This window comes from Haplochromis burtoni, unplaced genomic scaffold, assembly GCF_018398535.1.
Source record: "Haplochromis burtoni strain Fernald_Lab_line unplaced genomic scaffold, NCSU_Asbu1 Contig_2, whole genome shotgun sequence".
Taxonomy (NCBI): Eukaryota; Metazoa; Chordata; class Actinopteri; order Cichliformes; family Cichlidae; genus Haplochromis; species Haplochromis burtoni.
In genome coordinates this window covers 1,411,644-1,435,375 of record NW_024582363.1, presented here as the reverse complement: position 1 = coordinate 1,435,375, position 23,732 = coordinate 1,411,644, and the positions used below count along the sequence as shown (strand labels likewise).

General features: G+C 38.3%; 1 protein-coding gene across 1 annotated transcript in view; it reads right to left on the bottom strand.

Annotated features, from left to right (window-relative positions):
• Positions 1-22,857, bottom strand: part of mctp2b (multiple C2 domains, transmembrane 2b) — a 43,183-nt gene extending 20,326 nt beyond the window's left edge. The window contains exons 1-8 of the mRNA XM_014333710.2: positions 22,705-22,857; positions 12,585-13,146; positions 6,709-6,756; positions 5,660-5,777; positions 2,714-2,856; positions 2,285-2,361; positions 207-321; positions 9-41 (exon numbers count right to left, since the gene is read on the bottom strand). Coding sequence (XP_014189196.1) covers positions 9-41; positions 207-321; positions 2,285-2,361; positions 2,714-2,856; positions 5,660-5,777; positions 6,709-6,756; positions 12,585-13,097 — 1,047 coding nt within the window. The 5' untranslated portion in view covers positions 13,098-13,146; positions 22,705-22,857. The remainder of the gene's footprint in view (positions 1-8; positions 42-206; positions 322-2,284; positions 2,362-2,713; positions 2,857-5,659; positions 5,778-6,708; positions 6,757-12,584; positions 13,147-22,704) is intronic.
• Between the last annotated feature and the right edge of the window lie 875 nt (positions 22,858-23,732).

The window sequence follows — 23,732 nt, the reverse complement described above, 5'->3', positions numbered from 1 at the left end:
TGCCTTACCCTACTACTTCGTGTTCGTTTTTGGTGCCATTTCTGCCGCCAGGAGCATGCATTTTAGGTGCAAAACAAAATGACACTAGTTAGTAGGCTTTACACAGAAACAGAGACACAAACACAGACATACGATAAATGCAATGCACGACAAGTCTGCCTTCTGCTTGAAAGCATGGAGCAAATACATGAGGGAGCTTGATATACATTGCTTCTTTTGCTGTCTCCATTTCTGAGTGACAGACTCAAGTCCACCAATACGACGCCCATGTCCTCCTCCAGGCTGTTTGGATCATCCAGGCGGAAAGACATCTCATTGACCCTGAAAACAAAGCGGGTTTTTGATGAGAGATGGGCAGTCATGTGCCATCGAGCATGCCTTTGAATTTATTCAGAACAAGCACCACAGGATGTAAAAATATAAGCATCAGATCACTGAGGAGATGAACTAGAGAAAATGTATTCTATGCAATAATTGTCAAAAAGTATGTTTAAAAGATATGCAGAGCAAAACTGCATTAAATACTAAGGCTTAGAGCAATATGATACCACAGCAACACAATTAATTTTACTTCGTCATATTTAAATTGCTGACAAAGGACAAGAGAGGTGTTTAATTAACACTGGGGTAACGCAAAGGTCTCAGGTCAAATTAACACTTGTACTGGCAAGCCGAGCTACACAAGGGCACAGACTGAACTCACTGCAGCTTTGTCTTAGATGCACCTGGACTCAGTTACTCACTGTAAGGCCATAAACATAAGTGGGAGTGGTTGTGTGTGCACAAACTGGTATAGAACTGAGCTAGATAGAATAACGAGGCATTTGATAACTTGGTGACAATTTCTTGGAGGTTACTTTCATTAAGGTAATTTATTTCAGGTTCAAAGAGGAGTGTAGAAATGTGGAAAAGCACCCACACTATAATCCCAAACTGTTCCCACATTACAGACACACTACACATTCTAAAAATAAATTCTACAGTAAAAGCAGCCACTGCAATGTTAATAATTAATGGGCAAATGCTTTGAAAGTAAAGTTCAACACTCATAAGCTAAATGCAGCTGCGTTGCCAAACCCATAAATGGGTTGAGCCAATGCAGTGCCTGGAAATAGTTTATTTCACATACTGAAGTAAAGTAAGTATTGAACACATCACCAATTTTATAAGTAGGTACATATAAAGGTGCTATTGAAATGAAATTCTCAACAGATTCTCAATAACCTGAAATTTATTTAAGACTTTAAACAAAAGCCTTTGTTGGTGACGACAGCTTTATGAAGCCTCCTGTATGGAGAAACTAGTTACATCCATCCGCAGATGTGATTTTGGCTCATTCATCCACACAAACAGCCTTCAAATCCTGAAGGTTCCCTGGGCCCCTTCTGTAAACTTTGAGCTTCAGTTCTTTCAACAAATTTTCAGTTAGATTCAGGTCAGGAGACTGGCAGGGCCATTCTAGCAGCTGTATTTTCTTTCTCTGAAACCAACTGAAAGTTTCCATGTCTGTGTGTTTGGGATCATTGTCTTGCTGAAACATTCACCCTCGTTTCTTCTTCATCTTCCTGGTAGATTTTACAGATTTGTAATTAAGAATGTTTCTGTACAATTTTCCATTCATCCTTCCTTCAATTACATGAAGCGTTCCAGTGCCGTATGCTGAAAACAGCCCCACACCATGATGTTCTCACCTTCAAATTTTACTGCTGGTATGTTCACAGCCTTGTCTAAATGTTGATCAGTAAACTTTAAACATGCTTCAAAATATGTTTTCTTCAGAAATGGAGGTAATGAGCGTGCATACTGGTCAAGGTTGCAAAGGTTTTTGAGCCTCCTTCAGGTGTTCAAGTGTACTTTTTCCCTGTGTCATTTCTCATTAGAAACACATCATTTATGGACATCTATGGTTTGATTTCTTTGCTTGTGTGGATTAGATGCATCTTTGCCAACATCTAGTGAGAATTTCATTGCATAGTGCCTCTGTCAGTGCGCCCCAGGGCAGCTGTGGCTACAATGTAGCTTGCCATCGCCAGTATGTGAATGTGTGTGTGAATGGGTGAATGACTGAATGTAGTGTGAAGCGCTTTGGGGTCCTTAGGGACTAGAAAAGCGCTATACAAATGCAGGCCATTTACCATTTACCATAGAAATATATTCATTGAGAAAACTGGTGATTTGTTCAGTATTATTTTTCCAATTTTATTATTCCAGGATCACTATAATTTACATGCTACACCTCAACAGAGCTCTGTCCAGCTGCTTCAAGCACTTCCACCATACTCACTTGTCCATCTCCAGATCACTCAGACGGACACTTGCAGCACCCATAAAGTCATCAGTTGTAAGGTCACGGTCATACACCTGTATATCAAACATCAACAGTCCTTTAACACAAGACAGTTCATGTAAGGAGAACTGTGCTGACGGTCCTACTGCAGTATCTTTGAAAACTCATACAGAGTGATAACAGCCGTTTTGTTGGATTTAGAAAGGTGCACAGATACTAATCATACATTGATTTTCATAATACTTTGACAAAAAAAAATGTCACCCTAACTACATAACGAAGGATAGAAAACATGCACATTTCCACAACAGACTATGACTCTCAGTGTTAAAGCTGCTCATTAAAACTTTCACATTCATTATTTCCCACACTGTTGACATGACCTTTATTAAACTGACCATCAAATTTAAAAAAAAAAAAAGTTACCTTGATGTAAAGCTTCTGATTCAGATCCTTAATGGGCAAAGAGAAGGACTCATTCCACACAGGGTTGAGGTTTTTATAAACCACTTTACTTTTGTAGAATGTTTTTCCATCCAATTTGAATTTGACGTAGGGGTCGCTGGTACCTGAGAATGAATATTGCAAACCAGTAAATAGAAAACAAACAAACAAACAAATAAACAAACAAACATACTTTTTGGAATGACATCATCAGGGCCCTGTAATATGAAGCAAGATAAATATAAGTAGGGTATTTATTCATTATCTAGATTCACTAAAATCAGCCATCGCTTTTAACAACACACCAAATTAACCCAGGGTTTCCCAGTCAGGCTATGAGAACTCTCACACAAAGGGGTGGAATCATGCACTGTTAGCAGAGTGGCTGATTTTACAAAGGAGCACAAAATTATGACCCCAGACATATACGGAGATCTTAAACACATAATACAGACTGAAAGCAACACGTGCTGCAGAGAAATCTGCAATGTGAGAGCAAAAGCACTCTATAGTAATTTAGTATTAGAATCTCTGTATAAGTATGTGAGAACTGTGTGAGTACTTTAAAGATTTTGGTCAATAAGACTGAAAAATGCCAACCAAATCTATAAAGTTTAACCTATTTGAAGACAGGAAGAAAAGCAAGCAAAAAATGCTGACTGTGGAAGTTAACAGACTTATGACTATTACAAAACTATAATTCATCTAAAATTCTCTTTATTAATAATCCTCACAAAAGGAAAGATAAAGGGGGGGAAAAAAAAAAAGACCCTCCTGATATCTGCACAGACGAGCCTGACTGATTTTCCAGGAATGGTGACACTATTTTCAGAGAACTGGTCAGTAACTGGGGATTTTTTTCCCTTAATGATCTTTAATCTTGAACCCAACCTGCTCTGTGTATGTTAGGTCTGCAGCCTAGGTTAGCATGGCAACACACCTAAATAAGAAGTTACCTAGATCCTTGTGAATATTAAACATGCTGCAGGCCATGTAGCCTATGCTACAGCTGTTACCTCTGAGTGAAATAAAGTCCATAATGTTTAATAAACTAAAATGACATGATCCTACTTAGTAACATTATAATATTCATCATGAGTTGTAGGACATGTTATTTCAGAACACAAAGCATGATTATTGCTACTTCTCTTTTCCATCTTTCAAAAGCAGCGTTGTCATCATGACTGTCTTTAATAAATACTTGACAACTTGACATTTACTTCTAAATAACACTGACTCCATTGTTTTTCAACTTCTATGTAAATGTACCGGTTTGCCCTATTACGTAGAAGGTCTGACCTGCTCTGTGTGATCTCTCATTTTTGTACGGAGGATGTGGTCCCAACCGATGTAACCACAACTTCCTGAAACAATAGCCAATCACATTTCAGCTTCCTGCGTGAAAACTAACTGCAACTGAAAACATCACTTTTGCAGGTTTTGTGCGAGTTTCTTTTAAACACTAACATATATAGGCAGGCCCAAAGATTAACACTACAAATTCAACATGGAATCACTTTTGAAACTTCTAAATCTCACTTTCTGTTGCTGTTTTGTATCATTTTCACTTCAGAGTAAAGGAAGTAGGAGGTGTATCTTTTGAATAGTCTCTCAATCAACCAGGTGAGGGCAGCAGTCTACCAAACACAGCTGTGATCATAGCTTAAACTTCATGAGGAGCTTAGACTGATCGGTTTCGTTACATTACATGAGCTTGCCCGATTCTTTGTGGTGTTGCTATTAGAATAGGCTTTATAGACCCTTCACACAACAAGTCATTAGCAAAACAGCTGCCACCGCGTGCTATGACTGCTGCATGTATAATCCTGATCAAAAAGAAAAAAATAAAAGCTTGTTCATGCTTTTAAACCACCATGTGGTCTTAACAATGTGGTGAAACCAAATCCGCTTGCCTCTTGTCATCCTCTTTATTTTCCATCTTATCTTTACCTACAGTCTGGTTGTATCAACATGCAGGCACACTCAAGAGGAAAATCTAATCCAAGAGTGAAAGTCTTTCTGTACTGAATGCTGGGTGTGGCTCAGACAGGTTCTAAACCGCTGCAAGGAATCCTGCTCGTGTTGCTACAAGAGCTTCACATCTAACCTGACACTCAGCTGTCTTTTGTGTCCCTGGAGTCAATAACACTGCGTGTAATCAAAACAGACATTCCTGGTTGTCCTTATCAAGTCAAGGCCAAACACACGAGTCAACACTGACACATACAGGGAGGAAAAAAAAGAGACTATGAGGAATGGCGGAGGGTTTCGTTTTTGGTTTTTTTCCCTTTTGTAGGCCCAAGCATCTGTCCACGTTTACGGGAATTATAATTCATAAAGTTTAAGAGATTTAGCAAGTCAACTCAGATACGTTTCTCAGTATGAGAAGATGACAAAGCAATAACAATAGTAACACTTACTCATTGCCACAGGCATACACAAGAAAATACGTGATGCATGTCATTGTAAGATCTAGTCAGAATTAAGCCACAGCTTCAGAAAAAAAAAAAAAAAAAAAAAAGAAGTAGGCGTGTAGCTCTAAGGTATAAACATACACCAACAGGTAACTGCATCTTTGCATTTACAGCACACTGAACTTTCAAGTAAGGTAATCATATGCAGAGGAAAATTTGGGGAAGTTAAAATGATGAAGCTCTAGTCAGACAATGATCCTCGGGTGGGAGGGTAAAGGCATTTTGTTTCATCAGTTGAATAGGATTCCACTGCCACACTTCTCATTTTCCACTGTGATGAAGTATTACTTGCTTCTGCACTGATCCCGTTTCCTGGATGATAATCAGCATCACAGCAGTGCCTGTTGATCTTCTGTTTTTCTCAGACTGTGTATTTTAATGCTAGTGTTGCTGTACATCACAATAATCTGGAACAAAAAGCTGAGTTGTAGTAGTGCCGATATGAGCTCCTTACCACAGCGGTCCCTGATGACCAAGTTGTGTCCTTCCTTTAAGTTAACGGTGAGCAGGTAGGACCTCTGGGAATCTCTGGCACTCTCAGACATGTTCACAGCCTCATTGTCCATCTCATACTGAACAGAAAAACAAGATTATTACTTTACTACTAGTAGTATTACCAAAGTGCCCCATCTACTTCCGCACAAACTGGGCAGCTTTTTAATCAGGAAGTATCTGATCAGAAAACAGTTTTTTGCCTTTATTATGGGTCACTGCACCATTAATATTTAAACTTCAAATTTATTACCAGTAATGCTATTAACCACAGTATAATAGCTCCACCTCTATTTATGTGAAGAATAACTTTTTAATCTTTAACAACAAAATTATCACAGGACTTCTTTCATTTTACTTTCATGCACTGATTTCAAGTCAGACTGTTGTTCACGTGCAGGAATTTGACGAGACTCTAATACAGCTTTCCTAATTCTTTACTGTTTGGGTTGTATTATTTTTGTCACATTTATACAAGTTTAATTTAAAAAAACTAAACAAAGTATACTCACAGGTTTTAAAAGATTGTATTCTGTGCAGTTTTATGCTTCTCGTCTAGGCAGTGGATTATTTAATCACTATTAAGCCTTTCCAGCAAGCCATGAATCTTTCACCGAATAAACCCCAGTACCCTGGAATCACCCCAGCTCAGCTTCCTAACCCTGACCGGCTACAAAAGATGGACAACACACACTGGATGCTGAACCACAAATAGCCTACTGTTCTATCTCATTCTAAACAGAGCACAATAATCTGGAATTAAACGTTGATATAACCACGCGTCGGCCAAAGACCCACACTGCTGTTGGCATGGCATAATGCTGAAAACCACCAGCATAGAGACATGAAAGGGACAATCCGTTGCAAAATTCTACAACCACAAAGATGCAACTTAGGATAAAACTGTCAGACGCAGCCCTTTTCTCCTGTCGTGCCTAAAGCTGATTTGCATATTAACCAGTCAACAACAAAAATCATCTTACAAACTACAAATTAGGCAGTAGCACTTACATTTTGGTGGTCCCCTTCCTTTATGTGACTGCTGTAATCGTTATCATACTGCAGAGACAAAGATGAATATTTTTTTAAACCATGTGACACATGACAAAGACTTTCAAAACATGTAAAATTCCTGTTGATGTAAAGCTTCACTCAGCTAAAGCTAAAGGCTCAGAACTGCCCTCTCCTTGGTATTTCTACCACCAGCACAAATCCTCTGAGCATTTATTAAAAATTCCTGTGTCCTGGGGACTGAACAGAGGTAACCAAAAAAACATCTACTAGGCAAGTTCCACTTTTTTCCCCTAATTTGCTTCTCTTCTTTGGGTTTCAGAGTAACTGCAAACACTGTAACTGTTTACCTAACATAAGGTATTTTGCCATACATACCACTCCTTTCTTTATGAATTCAAATATAGATTGCTGTATTCAGATGTATTCATTATAGTTTCTATACAATTAAAGATAATCTCCCAGAGTTTTTTTTGTAAGTCTATGGACTATTTATACAGCTATGAGGAAGTGTTCAGTTGACAACAACAGTTGCACAATGGGACATGACAAGAATTAAAATAAAAAGCACTTTACTATTCTTGATATTCTTTGATGTGGTTTTAAAACCACCCTGGGGGCCCTGAGAAAACAAACTGTTAGTTTTCACACTGTGCATTGTTGCTTTCACCAAATTCAAAACAGTTTTTTTGACTGATCTGAAACCTCAGTGATGACGGAAAATAAGATGACTAAGAAAGACAGCGGGTCTCTCATTTCTTCTATTTTTCTTATATGAGTTTTCTTACATCAGATCCTGATCCAGATACAGGTAGACCTTAGCTGTTGATCATATCCAGGCAAAACCCACCTCTGGTAAAACTTAATGCAAATCCATTTATAACCAGCAGACATAGAAATAAATGTGCTAGTTGAAATATGGGCTTTGTAATATGTTCATATCAGCATGTATCAGCTTGTGCTTAATCAGAATTCAAGGCTGCATTAGCCTTGAATGCTTAATAGCAATCAAAATGTAAAGCCAGTTGAGGTTTAAACACAAAAAAGCACAGATTTCTTAATGTTTCTTATGTGCTGTTATTCATTTACGCTTACACCTGACTCAGATCTCAATCAGCTAGTTGTTTTGTTGTGGTGTATCAACCATGTGTTGCAAAAAGGGAGGTTGCAGAGCACCCTCTGATGGACAAACTATGCAACAGCCACTCTCATAATGTAGTTGAAGGGTGTTTCTTCCATTTCAATTAATTCCATCTTGAATTAATCAGTTAATAATCAGTTCTTATATTTTCCTCACACAACAGACCACCAAATGGCTAATATCAGCAGATAATATCTGCCTGCTGAGAAAATGGTCAGGTTCTAAAGATCAGCATCCTGCGCTGCAAACTACAAAGCGTAAAGATTCAAAATCAAAATCCCACTGGCGGAAACTACAAATATCACCTCAGTCAATCAGATAAATATAAAGAGCATCTATAAAAAACAAAAAACAAAAAACAAAACAAAAACACTGATATGTTACTACAACACCAACAGGAAGATGAAACATTTTACTGGGTGATGATTTTTTAGGTCATTTCCTGTTACTTACTTAAAAGTTTCACAACATGTTGATGTTGGTATCGCATTATTCAAAGATTACCATACCTTTATTTGTCTATTATTATATTTTGCCCCCTCAGCCCACACACCACACACACATACACACATGTTTAGACTCTTTGTGAGGACAGAAAATTGGCATGCTACTATACTTGTGGGGACCAACAGTCACTTATGGGGACAAAATGCCCGTCCCCACGAGTTTGAAGGGCATTTTGAGGCTCAAAATGTGGTTTTAGTATCAGGGTTACGTTGGTTATAGCGCTCTTTTTAGGGGTGGGTGTGTGTGTGTGTGTGTGTGTGTGTGTGTGTGTGTGTGTGTGTGTGTGTGTAAAAAACTGTCAGCCAACATGTTATACACCTGTCCTGCTGCCCTCTCTAACCACACTTGTCTAAACCACTGATAGTGAAACCAGGAAGAAAGTATATTAAAAGCTTAGTGGAAAGAAGTCAAAATGAACATGATTCACAATGAATTTTTACTTTATTTGTTGCTTAAACCATTGAATAAAAAGGTATTTAGTAGCCTATGAACTTCTACAAGAGTAATTCATTTAGCCTGTGTAGCAAACAAGCCTGTCAAAGCTGTGAAAAGAGGCTATGACTTCCTAGTTGTCTGGGTCGTCCTCTGCATGTCAACAAGAACTACAGCATTAATCTGCTTGCACATTCATTGGTGTCCACTTTGCATGACAAAGAAAATAAAGCCAAGGCTACGCCCAATGTTATTGTTCAAATGAAAATTAAACATTCGGAATTTCAAGTCAGCTTGCATTTGTGCGTCATGTCATGTAAAGCATGCAATCTACACAAAACCTGTTGTAAGTCATTCTAACCATGATCTGACAAACAAAGCCTGCCCTTGATTACGAGAAGAATGCAAAGCCTGACATGTTCATTTTGCTGTAAAGGGTTATCTTCAATACATACAATGTTATTTACTAGGGCTGCACGATTTTTTGGCTTAGAATTGAGATCACGATTCTCTCACGATTTTCTTTTCCAGTATAAATATTTATTGCACTTATTAACTGCACATCAACTTCGTAACAGTTGAGACTGAACATAAAAACAATAAATAAACATAAAAAACAACAAATGTCTCACGTTTTGTTGTTGCCGCAAAATGTTGTACTGCTTGAAATTCCGTCTCCACCGTTGCTGGACGCTGCGTGTATAGAGCAGGTAGTGCAACAATAGAAAAATAGTTGCGGGACGGCATTGTGTAGCGTTTGTCTAGGGTGTTGATCATTTCCCTAAATCCCTCGTTTTGCACAGTGTTGATGGGAGCCATATCTTTGGTCAGGTGATAAGTAATAGCCTCCGTAATTTCTTTGTGCCTGCGGGAGTTCGACGGGTATAGGGAAGCGCTGTATAAGGTTCCTGTTATTGATGTTTGGGTGGTTGAATTTTAGCATCACACGGCACAGCTTCTGTATCACGTGGTATAAGGCTCCGCCCTTGTCATTTGTTGAGCAGGAAGAGTGAGCGCTTGTTTTCATGCAGATTACGTCCCAGATCAAAATGAGGTACAATCGTCGTCTCTCTCTTTTTTTTTTTTTTTTTTAAAAAATCGTTGTCATTTGGAAATGAGATCGCACATAAGTATGAATCGAGATCGCGATTTTCTAACGATTAATCGTGCAGCTCTATTATTTACACATCACTGTTATGCTAGAAATGTGAGTAGCAGCTGTACTTGAGAGACGTAGATCAAAAATCCACCTCCGGGTCATTTTAACAGAGAATGGAATGAGGAAGGAGATGAGGTTTACAACTGATTCTATCTGACACCAGGTGCCAGATGTATAAGTGACATTTTTAATTGGCAATAAAAACAGCCAATAGTCTCCTTCTGTAGTGTTTATCCTGATTATAATTACACATCTGAGATAAAACACAAAATAAAGCCACAGTAATATATATGAACTAATATCAATCCAGATCCTTAAAATCATTCACTTCAGTTGGTGGTATTATGACAAAGTGGAAGTGCCTGGGAACGACAGCATTTCAGCCACAAACTGGTACAGTACATAAAATCTCAGAGCCAGGTCAGCAAATGTTGAGGAACACAGTGTGCCAACTTTCTGCAGAGTCCATCGCTACAGACCTCCAAACCTCATGTGGCCTTAGCTCAAGAACACTGCACAGAGAGCTTTATGGAATACGTTTCCATGGCCAAGCAGCTGCATCCACACCTTACATCAAGAAATGCAATGCAAAGCACTGGATGCTGTGGAGCAAAGACTCAGTGCAGAAGTGTTCTGTAGCGTGACAAATTACATGTTTGTCCCGTGTTTGGCGGTTGCCAGTACAACAGTACTTGACTGCAATGTGCCAGATGTAAAGGTTGGTGGAAGGGGTATCCAGTCTTTAGGTCTGACGTCATTAGCTGCGTTTGGGCCCAAACTATGCTGCAGGTCCCCAAGTCAAACAATCACTGCAGCATCACTGAGAGTTGAATAACTGTCTAAATTCTTTCATCTGTAATAAAATGATCAGTGTTGCTGCTCTACCAGGTGTGAAAATTAAGTTTAACATCCAGGCATCCATGAAAACAGAATTTATGAAATTTAACAGAGTTAGAAGTTAGCTCACTAGTTTCCATCTAATATAAAATAGCATGTTCTGACTGAGGGATCTCTGAAACAAATTAAGACGTACAGCTCTGTTACTACTTCTGACATAAATTAAGCCAGGAAAGTAAACAGCAGTGAGGTTTTGTAGGGTTACTGAAGTTTGGCTAGCTGGTATATAATGTGATTACTAGTAACACAGCTAGTTTTGCTATGTTAGCAAAATATAAACAGTGAAGCAGGAGGATGAACGCTAACATTTTTCCACTTGATAAAAGTTAACGTGAGGGTTCCCGATGGTTAGGAACAAATGCAATCGCATGGCAGGATGCAAATGGACCAAACTACAGTCAGGAGAACAACTGAGATAATCCATCCACAATATGAGGTTAGTCATTAATATACTGCCTGGGCTGTAGTTACAGCGTAAGGTTTTAAAAACTGAGCTTTAAAATGATTAGTGGTAATAAAACCCAGAGGCCAACAGTTATCACTGACTGTTTTTAGGGGATTGTTGAGATTTAATAGAACAAGATGCAAAGCATTAAAACATGTTAAAAACACAACAGCCTTCTTAAACGCAGAGTAGTTTGGGCCCGGAAGCAGGATTCATCACATCATCACAAGACCGGATTATGGTGTATGTTTGTTTTGAGTAGTTAGGCGATTCTCACAAGAAGGCAACAGCAAGGAGAATTTCAGGGTTTCCAATGCTTTCATATATATTTCAGGATGTCAGTTTGAGGTCTTGTTGGTAGAGTTAAGACCACATCTGAGGAGGCACAAAAGTCATTGCGAGGAGACCACTGAACGGGAGTTTAGCTGGGATAAAATTGTGTATTCGGTACTGGTGTGCCAGTTTTGCCCTGTGAAACTACACGGTTGGTGTAAATGAGTCAAAGTTCAAAAAATATTTTAAAATGAACACAAAATATTCGCTTAAATTTTACGCAGTGTGTAAAGGCCTCAGTCTGAGAAAGATTTATAACTTGAACAAATGTAACTTCTATCAATTAGGGCAAATCTCTTTTAATATGAAATCATTGGAGCAATAAACAGGAATGTGTAGCAAGATGGGTAGTTCATACTATAAAATACACTTATTTACACTTGTCCCAAAAAGCAAGCAAACAAAAACATTTAATGTGGAAGACAATTTATAAAATAATTGGTTAAATCTAATCGATCTTGTCTCTTAACTTCAAGAAGAAAAGAAAAAACAAAACAACAAACAATAGTTTTAAATGTGACTCTGTTTGGCACTCACAGCCTACATCCTTGTCATTTTAACAAAGACGTGAATCCACCAGAAGCAGTGTTTGCACAGTTCTACTGTAGACTATTGATTTAGGATGGACCTCGATTTGCAACCATATCCAGCTCTTCCAAGTTAAACTTTGCAAGTCAAGTGTAAATACACCTGATACCTCAACCCCGCCAATGTACAACATGTTTTTTTTACTGTGTGTTGCAGGGGGGAAAAAAATGCTGACTTGTCAGTTAATTTTGGTGTCAAAGTATTAGATATAACAGGAACTACAAAGTCAAAATATGAGTGAATATTTAAAATAAAAATGCAAGTCGTCAGTGCTAGTGTCCCAGAAGGTTCAATCCTTATGTGAAACATTATATGAATATTCCGTATGTGGAGATGCCCAATCTGCTAGGTTATTTCAAAAGTATTTTCTTTACCTGCGAGCTGTCCAGGGAATCATCCACAGCTGCACTGTCTGGAGTGTAAACAGTCATCATCTCTGGTAGTGCAAGTTCCTCGGGCTCCATGCCTCGTCCAGGTTGGTGTGTCTCCCGGGAAGATGTCTCTTCTCCACAAAGACTGTTAAATGATTCCTGTGAAGAAGAACGGTTTGTGCAGTTTGTAGGCACGCTCAGTCTGTTTTCACTCCTCCCTATTCTTCCACTACCTGCTCTAAGGTTTACACTCCTCCCACCTCCTACAGGACCCGTAGGAGGCCTGTCAAGCGGTGTGGAAGGATCGCTATAACTGGGACTATTGTACTGCTGAAAAGGCACTCTGGAGGAGACGTGGGGGTAATCCTGCTTCACGTTCCTTACGTCAGGAACGGAGGAGCTCATCCGATTGTGGTCAAGCTGGACAGCCAACTTGTTTAAGGGATCCTTGCCCCGCTTGAAATGTGGCAGCATCTTCTGCCGGAGATGCTGCATCATGCCTGGCTTCTTCTCCATGATGGATGCAAGGTTTAGTCTGTGTCTAAGATTTGGACATCACTGGCACCTATTGTGAAAAAAAGAGAATGAGAGGAGTCAGTCATTGAAGCATATCTGTAGCTAAGCTCAAACTGCATTTAGTACATTTCATCAACTACAGGAACAAATAATCACAAGGATTAAAACACATTAAAGAACAAAATGCAGTGAATTACTGTAATCATTTCTATAAAGATTTGGTGGCGATCTTTAATGTCAAATATTCAAATATACAGCTTTAAGCTTACAGCATCTTGTCTTTAAAATAAAGACAAGATGATAGTTTATTAAATTTTAATGACATTTGCAGATTGTTTCGGTGAAGTTTAATAAACTCCTTGCTATCTAAAATATAACAGGACACCGGAGTAAATTCTCCAGCATCTCACACTTCTGATAATCAGCTGTCTGCTTGACATTTATTCAGCTGTGTAAAAACTATAACTTTAATCTCAGCCAAACCGATTTACTCAGGAACAAATAAAATACTAAAAAAAAAAAAAAGCCAAACAATAACATTTTTAAGTTATCTAAGTGACTTATATATATTTAACCTGAGTAGTGAAAGACAGCGGTGGGTTTGAAAACAATTTGTGGGGAGTCCGGTGTTCTCACGGGTTCTAGTGAGCCTGTAACCCCGGCTAGCTATCGAGCTAGTGACTAACAGACCTCTTCGAAAACGTCGGAGCGCTTTTGAAAATATGTGGTGTCTTGATAAACTGAGCAGATATTTCAGGTTTACACAGCTACATTCTCGCCTGAAAATATGTTAAACGTTTATTTTGTGACCCAGAAAGAATAATAAGAGTAATATTAAAACGAACTAGCTGCCGCCATTGTTGACAACTGAGCTGGGCTGCGCTATGAATTCTGGGACACAGCTTCTTCTTCTTCAGGGTTTAACGGCAGCTGGCATCCTTGTACATGCAGTGCTGCCATCTTCTGTTTCAGTCCGTTATTACACTCTTAAATCCTACTACTTATTCCTGCGTCTTTTGTGATCTTACAAAGCTTCAAACAACGCGTTGACGATTTTGATAGTCGACGTAATCGTGACTAGTCGACTAATCGTGGCAGCCCTAATACACACATTATCTATCAGAGGCCTTTAGTACCATAAAATATGCTTATAATGGTGACCCAGAAATTAAACAACCTGCAGCAATTATATAACAGAAGAGGAAGCTGGAACAACTGCAATTAATAATGCAAACTCACGTGTGCACTCCAATATAATGTTGACAAAGAGGGGCTTTTTAACACAGAAATTTAGTCTACTCAAATGCTGTGAGTTACAAATAATGTTAATATGTTTTCTTTTGTTCATGGGTGCAGAGACAAGGCACTGCATCTAACAAAAACACATGCAAATAGACACAATACACTGTAGTAACAATACCTTTATAACTTGTGTTCATTTTGCTTACTTCTTTCTTTAATTACTTCATTCATGCATTTATCTGTTCATCGTTTCATTTATTGTGTTGATTTAATTTCCATACTCTCTTGGCTCCCCATTCTAACAATACATTATGAGCAGGTGCACAGAAACAAAGTTGGGCACAGGCACACACACACACACACACACACTTACTTGTTTGCCTCATCTTTGTCTACATGTCATATTCCATGTGACTTAACAACTTATTTTTTCAGATATCTGTGTCTGTTATTTCATTTAAGGAAAATTATAACATTATATTATAATAATGCATTAGGGAAAAAAGAAAGAAGAAGAAGAAAAAAAAGAAAGAAGAAATCATCAAATCATGCAAAGTCAGTTTTGCCAGTAAAATGATTGTTATGAGCTCACTTCCACTGACCAGGTCTCTCTGCTATCAGGAAGAAATCTCTTGGGAAATTGAAAGGTCAAAGGACAATACCTTAACAATACACAAGTCTTTGAACAGAAAGCAGGCATACTTTTTGTGGTGTGCATTTACCGGTAAATTTAGAATTTTGCCACTCCTTTTTTCAGCCTCATGAAAACAATCTAGTCATTAGAGTCACTGCAGAAAAAAAAAGTAGAAAAAACAGTTTACAGATGTAGGTTAATATTGCACATCAAGATTTTTTAAATGCTTCTCGCAATAAAAGGAAGTAGACAAAAATAATTTCAACTATAAATAAAGCCCCATCTATCATAGTCACACCTCTAACTGAAGACGACAACTATTCTCACCCGGAAGGAGACTATTCTGACAGCTTTACATTACAGCTCGGCTGTATATCTTTTGGAGGGCCGACTTCAGCTACTACATAGTTTTTTTAATAGCTTGTTCCTGTATGAATGAGTGTGTGTGTGTCTCATCTGTCATTCATTTACAGGTTAGCCACTGCAAACTTACAGCTTTTTTGAAGAAACAAAGACAGGGAAGACAAAGCACAGAATGCATTCTGTGATGTGTCATTCATGCTTAAGCTCTAAATGATCAATTAAATATAAAAAAAACAAAAAACAAAACATTACCAGCACTTTGCTTCTGACAAAACCTGATAATCCTCTTAGCAGCTTCTCACTTTGTATTGTCATCAACTGCGGCCAACGACCTGTCATGCTATCAGCAGGTAAAGGGAAGTGTAGGGTGAGAGGCGGAGATGGCAGACGTCATATTATTATGGAGGATGTAATCTCAGGCATCGACAGCAAAGCAAAACATATTCATGGAACATGAATAGAAGATGTTAAATATCATAAGAGGTTATCATTTCCACAAGAATGTTTCCTACTGGTTAGCTGAAGTTGTTTCTCCAGGTATTAGACTACAACAACTCATTTTTATTGTTTGTCACCTGCCTGGCTATGAGAAAATTGAACCAGAAAAGCATGAGTCCTTGATGGCAGCTTGACAGCAGCTGGGACGTATATCTCCCACAGGTAGTAAGCAGAGCGTGATCATAATGGAGGTATGTTTTTGTAGGCCAAAAATATGCATTATGTTTTTGACTTTTACTTGCACCTCTCCCCTTTTCAAACCACACACAAGAGGAAGAAAGCCAACAGACTATTTAAGGAAATGCTCTATAGTTTGTGTAGGGATTCCAAACTTGCTGCTCTTATCAATATACACTAGATCTAACAAGGAACCAAAATATTATGTTTAAAGTTGAAACAGTTGTTCGCACTTACATTCCATATCGCAATCACTCAACACCATGACACCATGTTATCAAAAAGCTTAGCTTCAGATTATTTATGATCATCTAATCTCTAGAATTAAGTCATGCAATTGAAACACTGAGACTGGAACTGCCCAGTCAGTGACTCTTACCCAATTTGTTCTAGACATGTGTGACATCTGGTTTCTTCCTCCAACTTCAGAAATAATATATTGTGTTTGTGATACGTTCAATAGTTCTACTCCTTGCATTTATAAAAATCAACACAGTATGTTAAAAGATCTCATGCCATCTTACTTTCCTCTAGCAAATTTGCATGTGTGCGTCTCAATTGTCGGTCAAAAGTCTGCCAGAGGCATCCCCTTGCCTTATGTTCAGCAACACGTATATCACTGAGTGTGCATCTGTTTACTCAACACCAGTGGGCGTATGTTCTCCTCAACTTAGATTATCAGTTTTATTTCCTTCAGTGCAGGAAATAATTATGGGATCCCCTGCTGAATTTAGTTTATGTTCACTTGCAAAGAATTAAACATGCACGACCGTGGGTGACCATGGCTCAGGGGATTGGGAAGCTCATCTGTAACCGGAAGGTTGCCAGTTCGATCCCCCTGTTCTCTCTGTTCTGGTCGTTGTGTCCTTGGGCAAGACAAGGCCAACAGAGGGCCTTGTCAGAGGGGCCGATGGCGCGATATGGCAGCCTCGCTTCTGTCAGTCTGCCCCAGGGCAGCTGTGGCTACAACTGTAGCTGCCTCCACCAGTGTGTGAATGTGAGAGTGAATGAATAGTGGAATTGTAAAGCGCTTTGGGTGCCTAGAAAAGCGCTATATAAATCCAATCCATTATTATTATTACTCATTTTTATGGTAGTTTAAAATTTAGAAAGAGAGATAATCAACTAAAAATACTTCTCCCAAAAAAACACATTACATAAAAGTTGATTTGCATGTCACTGATAATGACTAAGTATTAGATCCCCAAGCAAAACATGGCTTAGTACTTAGTGGAAAAGCTCTTGTTGGCAACCACAGTGGTAAGACTGCTCTCGATGCTGGTCACCAGGTTTCCACCCATCTCAGGAAAGATTTTGACCACTCCTCTTTACAAAAACTCTCAATCTTTAAGGTTTCTTGTCTGCCACTTAGCAACTCTCTCCACAGATTTCCACAGCTACTAGGCCACTGCAGTGACCTTAATTTTCTTCTTTAACCTCTCCTTTATTGCCATGGTATGTTTTGGGTCATCGTCAAGCTGGAAAACCCACAATAGAGCTTCAGTATTCTGGCTGAATCCAATATTTTACAGTACACGACCCAGTTCATTTGCCCCTCAATGCAGTTAAAGTTGTCATGTAGCCTTAGTAGAAAATTAGGCCAAAAGCATAACATTCTTTGGGTCTTTGATCTTGCCCATTGTGCTGGATAAGTTGGAATGGAAGAAATTGATTCTGTAGACACATAACTAAATGCTATCAGGAGTATCTGGAACTACAGTAACTGACTGATTAATTGTAATCTGTGTCTCACGTGGGCACACACTAGCAAGCACCTGAAGGGACCATATAATGTAAGATTATACCCTACTTTATATTGCACAATGGGAAATCCAAAGTTCAAACAAAGCAGTAAATGAGAAGTGTTTGAAATACATAAAACTGTATTTATCTAATGATAGTCACAGCAAGTTTCATGACGTTGAAGCAAGGTGGTTTTTCATTTGATTAATTTATACACCTAAAGGCGCTGTCACTGTTGACTGTAGTTTGAAGTCTTTGCTTTAGCTACAGATAAACTTAGCTGTGAGCGACAGAAACGCACTGTGAACTAACTCAGTCATTTCAATCTTTTAAGAAGAAAATACACAATATGTCAGTTCGTGTTTACAGCTTGTTTCCACTGCCCTCAGGGACCAAAGTTGGGATTATCAGGTCTGATTATCGCCCAAATTTTTGGCCACAGAATGGCACGTAGCAGGAAACAGTCCATTTCAGACATGGCATTACTAGTAGAAATACTCCATTTGGTGAGTGTGCTGCCTGTACAGAATATGAGGAAGGTAGATCACATTATGGCCACTCACTGTGGTAACTTTCCAGTAAATTCACATCATATGGACTCTTCAAGCCACTTTTTCAATTCAATTGACATTTTGAATTCACTACATGTATGAAGATTTTTAAAAATCATAACTTTAAATACTAAATATTCCAGATGGTCCTCTTTCAAAAAACAGGAACCTGGAATGATATATGTCCCATTACTGCTTTATTGGTCATCACAGACCAACCGATTAACGTGCATGACTGCCAACAGGGCTGATAGCCTGCATCACTTTCACGTCACTGCATTTTATTGGCAGGATGTTTCACTACAAAGCCTAAGTTAGAATATCAGCTAATTTCAGGATCAAACTTCATTGCGAGCAAAATTATTAATGGAATCAAAGGAGATTTCAAGAGCGTGATGGGCTTAAAAGAGTAATGGGAGAAAAAGACCATGTGTGCAGAACATTGCAATGTAGGGCATTGATCATGTGATTTGACTCGAAAATGGTGTTAGTGTAACTTAGGGCATGAATTAAGTATAGTTTCAAAAACACAACAACTGCAATGATTTACACAAACCCACTTTTTTCCAAATACACAACAGAATACAACATGTCAAATGTTTATACAGTAAAAATGCAGAAAGAGAAAAAAAAAAAAATCATACTTGAGTTTGGCAGCTAACAATCTCCAGAAAGTTTGGAGTTCCCTCTGTAAACATCTTTTTTGTTATACTTGTCCCAACTTTTTTTGAGGTTATATATTGTTGCCATTAAATTCAAAACCACCTTAGTTTGAATAAAAACAGTATATTATCTCAGGTTAAACGTGTAATAAATTTCAGTGTCCCATCTTTTTGGAATTGGGGCTGTAAAGAAGCCCCCAAAAAGCTATAATCATGTGACTGAGACAAGAAAGCAGGTCTCAATCAACAGAGCAGGATACGACATAGCTTTCAACTGACAGTCCAGCCACTGTTACCACTGGAAAACAGCAAATCATTAGAAATTTTTTAAAAAACGATGAGGCCCACTTCTCCATTGGCAAGAATAGACTCTGATGAAAGGCAAGATGCTTCATCAGAAAGGGGGGGATTTTTGTACTATGAAAAGTTTCTCAGAAGACTATTGAAGAATTTTTCTTACATTTCACAGCCACCCTGCAGGATCCAGAAGGCTGGTTGGTTGTATGGGCTAAAATACATGTATGTATAACTAAAGTAAGGCTAACCGCATGATGCAAAAAACTAAGGCTCGGTCCTGAATCAATATGCCCTTCCTAAATAAATAAATATATAAATAAATAAAAAGATATTGGATAATGTACTGTACTTTAAAGTTCCTAATTTGTGCAGAATAAAGTTCCAATGAAGTAATAAATGAGAAGTGGCTGAAATACATAAACCATTATTTACCTCATGACAGTCACGGTAAGTATCATGACCTTTGAAGTAAGGTGGTTTTGTTATTTGATTCATTTATACAGTATGGGCACTGTCACCGTTGACTGTAGTTTGAAGACCTGATGTCTCATTGATAATTAGCTGCAGATCAGCTCAGCTGTGAGCTCTAAAAACCAACTTGGGAGGAGGGGGGGTTCCTGTTTCCCCACCATCAGAAACATACTGGTCAAGTCTGCAGTCATTGTGCCCTTGATTAATGCTCTGGCAAATCACTAATCCTTCTTTACACATTAGATGGAGCTTACAAAAAGGAGATTTATTTATTTATTTAAAAAAAATCTAATCAGAGGATTGGAAAGTAATTGGAGGACACACCTGCATGCATTTAAAAAAAAAAAAAAAAAAAAAAGTCTAGCAAGCACTTTAAGGCACCATATAGTTATACTGCACAAATAAGGAACTCCAAAGTTCAAGCAAAGTAGTAAATGTGAAGTGGCTGAAATACATAAACCATTATTTACCTAATGATAGTCACAGTGAGGTGTCATTTCTTTAATTTCACTAGTTTTTTTATGCTTAAACATGCAAATTCAGTAGTTATTGTGTATTCATCTGCATGAATTTCCAACAGACAAAGTATAGCAAATTAAACGCCTAAATGCACATTTTGAACATTTTCTTTTCACTATCCTAAAATGTTACAGAGCAAGTACATGGGAAAAAACCCCACTCTTTCTGCCTGCCATGTCTCACCAAGTTCAAGCTTGTATTGCCTATCCTTGTACAGCACATCATTAGAGCCAGAACAGTCAGGGTCCACATGAAGGCTTTTGCACGAAGCCAGCTCAGTTCAAAGACATGCTGAGGCCAACTGTCCATCATACAGATAAACATGTCCCAAAACCTTCCTCACCAGCCTCCTTTTAAGTCACTTTTTTGACTATATTAGATAGCGAGACATTCAGCAAGATTGCTTAAAAAACAGTTCTAGATTGCAATAAACAGGAAATAAACAGGCAATGGTTTAAGGTCGCATTGTTAAACAAACCTGAAAGTGGGTACATGTACGTGAAAGCACTTTTACTGTCCATGAAAAAACCCTTTGCAATAAGACTAATGCCAAGGTGTGTATGAAAATCATCCTTTGATACTAGTACGTACTAGAAAGGCATCCTGTCTGATTGGCATGATTTCTTATACAAAAGGGATCACTCAGTGTTATTACAAAAGCTAAAGCAAGCTCACACATGCATCAGTGGTTGCAAGAAAATCATGCACAACTGCACACAGTGCATTCTGTCTCCCATTTCAAAATGAGGACGCCACTGTTTGAAGGAAAAAAAGACAGATTTTATGAAAAGCCCGACAGTACACAAATAACTGATGATGTTGTTTTATAATGATCCCGGGTTAATCCGTTGTTAAACAATAAAGTACTCTGGCTGAATGGGTCTTCTAAATATTAGAGATGTAGAGATCTGACCAGGCAATGATTTACTGAAGCAGATAAACAATAAAGGCTTCTGTCAATTTTGAAATGTTCTGCATACAAGTTCTTATCCTGAAAGCAAGCTCCTTAGAAATTACAGGAAATTGTGCTCTCATTTTTAAAATATTTGTCATGTACAGACCTCTGACAAAATAAAGGAAATAATCTGTTACGCTGTAGGGGTAATTTTTTGGCAAGGTTTTGATCCACCTCTCCCATAAGAGCTGGAGCCTAAACACAAACCAAATTTCTGACTAATTAACATTATCCTGAGGAAATAATTCAATTCCCCCACTCCACGACACAACTCAATGAATGTTTGGGGAGTATGACATGAGGAAATCAGATCGTCAGATCTCAATCCATTTTAGCACCTGTGGGAGATTTTGTACTAAAATGACAGTGAAGACACTGTATTGACAGTGTTAATCACAAATACTAGATCTACTTTAGAAGAAAATTGCTCAGTCTTTAAAGCAGAGATCCAGAGACTTGGAACACGAAACCTGCACTAAACCTCTTCCTGCAGAATGTGGTGCCCCTTAGCAAGACACTTTCAGTTTCCCTTAATTTACCACCCCCATTCCCTCTGTGTGTATACGTTCTAAAGTACTGATGCAAGTTACAAAAGGTCACATCCATCAATGCTCTTTGAAGCCTCTAATGCTTTTTTCTTCCCTTCAGCTGATGTGTTGTGTTGAGTAACTGCATCACGGACGTCTCTTGCTGAACAGGACAAGCTATTTCCTGAAACGAGTCTATTTCACAGTTTGTGGTTCCTATGCTTTAATATGAGGCAAGACAGTGACTGCAGAAAATACAGACAAAACGACAAAAAAAACCATTTACAGATTCAGTAGACTACATTTCAGACATATAATAGTCAACATAAAAGCTGAAAGCTTAAGTATTGTTACTATGTATACTAACCATAAAGATGTATGTCGGTCTACAGCAGTTAAGCCGGTATGAACCTAGTAAGTTTTCGAAATTCAATCAGCGTTGGTAAAATGTCATCAACAACAGTATTCTTCATATACTGCATTGTATATGCAAGCCTTTCCATGCAAGACACTATGTAACCATCCGTGTCACCCTGACAACATGAGGCTTGTCCAGCAGCGTCTTGCAGGAGCACTGGGAGGTGACCATGATTCATTAAAAGTACCACTGAAACCATTTCTTCCTTGATATCAATGCCGAACTGATGAAAATGTTATCTCTCTATTAAAAATCATTTAAAATGAAATGTAACAACATGTTTCAATTCGTGAGTAAGAACAAACATTTAATAATTGTCAGATGCTTGAAGGGAGTTCTCTGTTACCCTTCTTTAAAGACTCATAAACTAAAGATTCCCACGTGGCAAACTGACAGCTCGAAGGTGACTTCTCATCTGACCACCAGGAGTAATGTTGCCGGACAGGAAGAAGGCTCACCTGACTAGCCGCACCTCGAAGACCCCAGCAGGTAACTTTCTGCTTCTCGCCAGGAAAAGAGAATAAAAGAAAAAACAGAAAGTCATAATTACCTTTTTTCCCCGCCCGCTGCTGGAAACCTCCAAGGTATTTATCCTTATTCAACTCATTTCAGTTAAACGGTGTAGCTGGAATTACAAAACAGCAACAGTTGTGCACATCGATTGCAATTTCTGGCTCTGACACACTTCCTCCTCCTCCTCTCCCTTTTAGCATCAAATATCAGCTATGACACAACAAAGCGGCTTATGGGCTTTTCAAAATAAAAGCTCTTCCGAGGACCGCGTGCAATGTCCATCTGCACATTAAAGGAGAATGAAATATACATAACCTGAAAAAAATACATGGGTATTTTGAAACATATTTTTACAGAGGTTATCTGCATTTCTGTAAGTTGACTGCAACATGTAGACTATGTATGTCTTTTTTACTTTTCTTATTTTTTAAAGATAGATCTTTGGTCTTTTTTATGAACTCAGTATTTTAACAAATATAATTATCCGAAAACTGGAGTAGCAGTATACTTTTTGTAAAATAAAGGCTGTTCAATTCACAAGTTTACAATTTTACTTTATCAAAAGAATGCGTATTTTCCGGTAGAGTATTACCGTAGCTAACTTAACTGGTCTGATTAATCACTGCCATACCCAAACAGAACATTCTGACATTTGTGATATCAAACTAACAGTCTGTTTTAAAGTATTTGTCTTCAGCAGTGAAAAATATTGAATTTTACATTCGTTCTGTTCGTGTCACACACCCCGAAATCACTCAAATAAAATGTGGTTATGGCTGTGGTTAAGTGTGTCAAAACATTTGTTGAAATGCCTTCAGATAACAGCAAAATGTATGTGCAGATATGCTCAGATGAAGATGCATTCATCTTACCGATACAGTAGGCTATAGCCACCATTAAAATAAAAATAATAGACTCATTGGCTAGGCAGCTTTTTGTGGATCTTAAACTAATCCTTCCCTCAAACATCTGTTTGCTCTCATAATTCTCATTAACCTTGGCACATTTAATCCGTCTCTCGTCCACCCCCGAGTAACTGACGTCGTTGCCCATTGTGGATTTCTC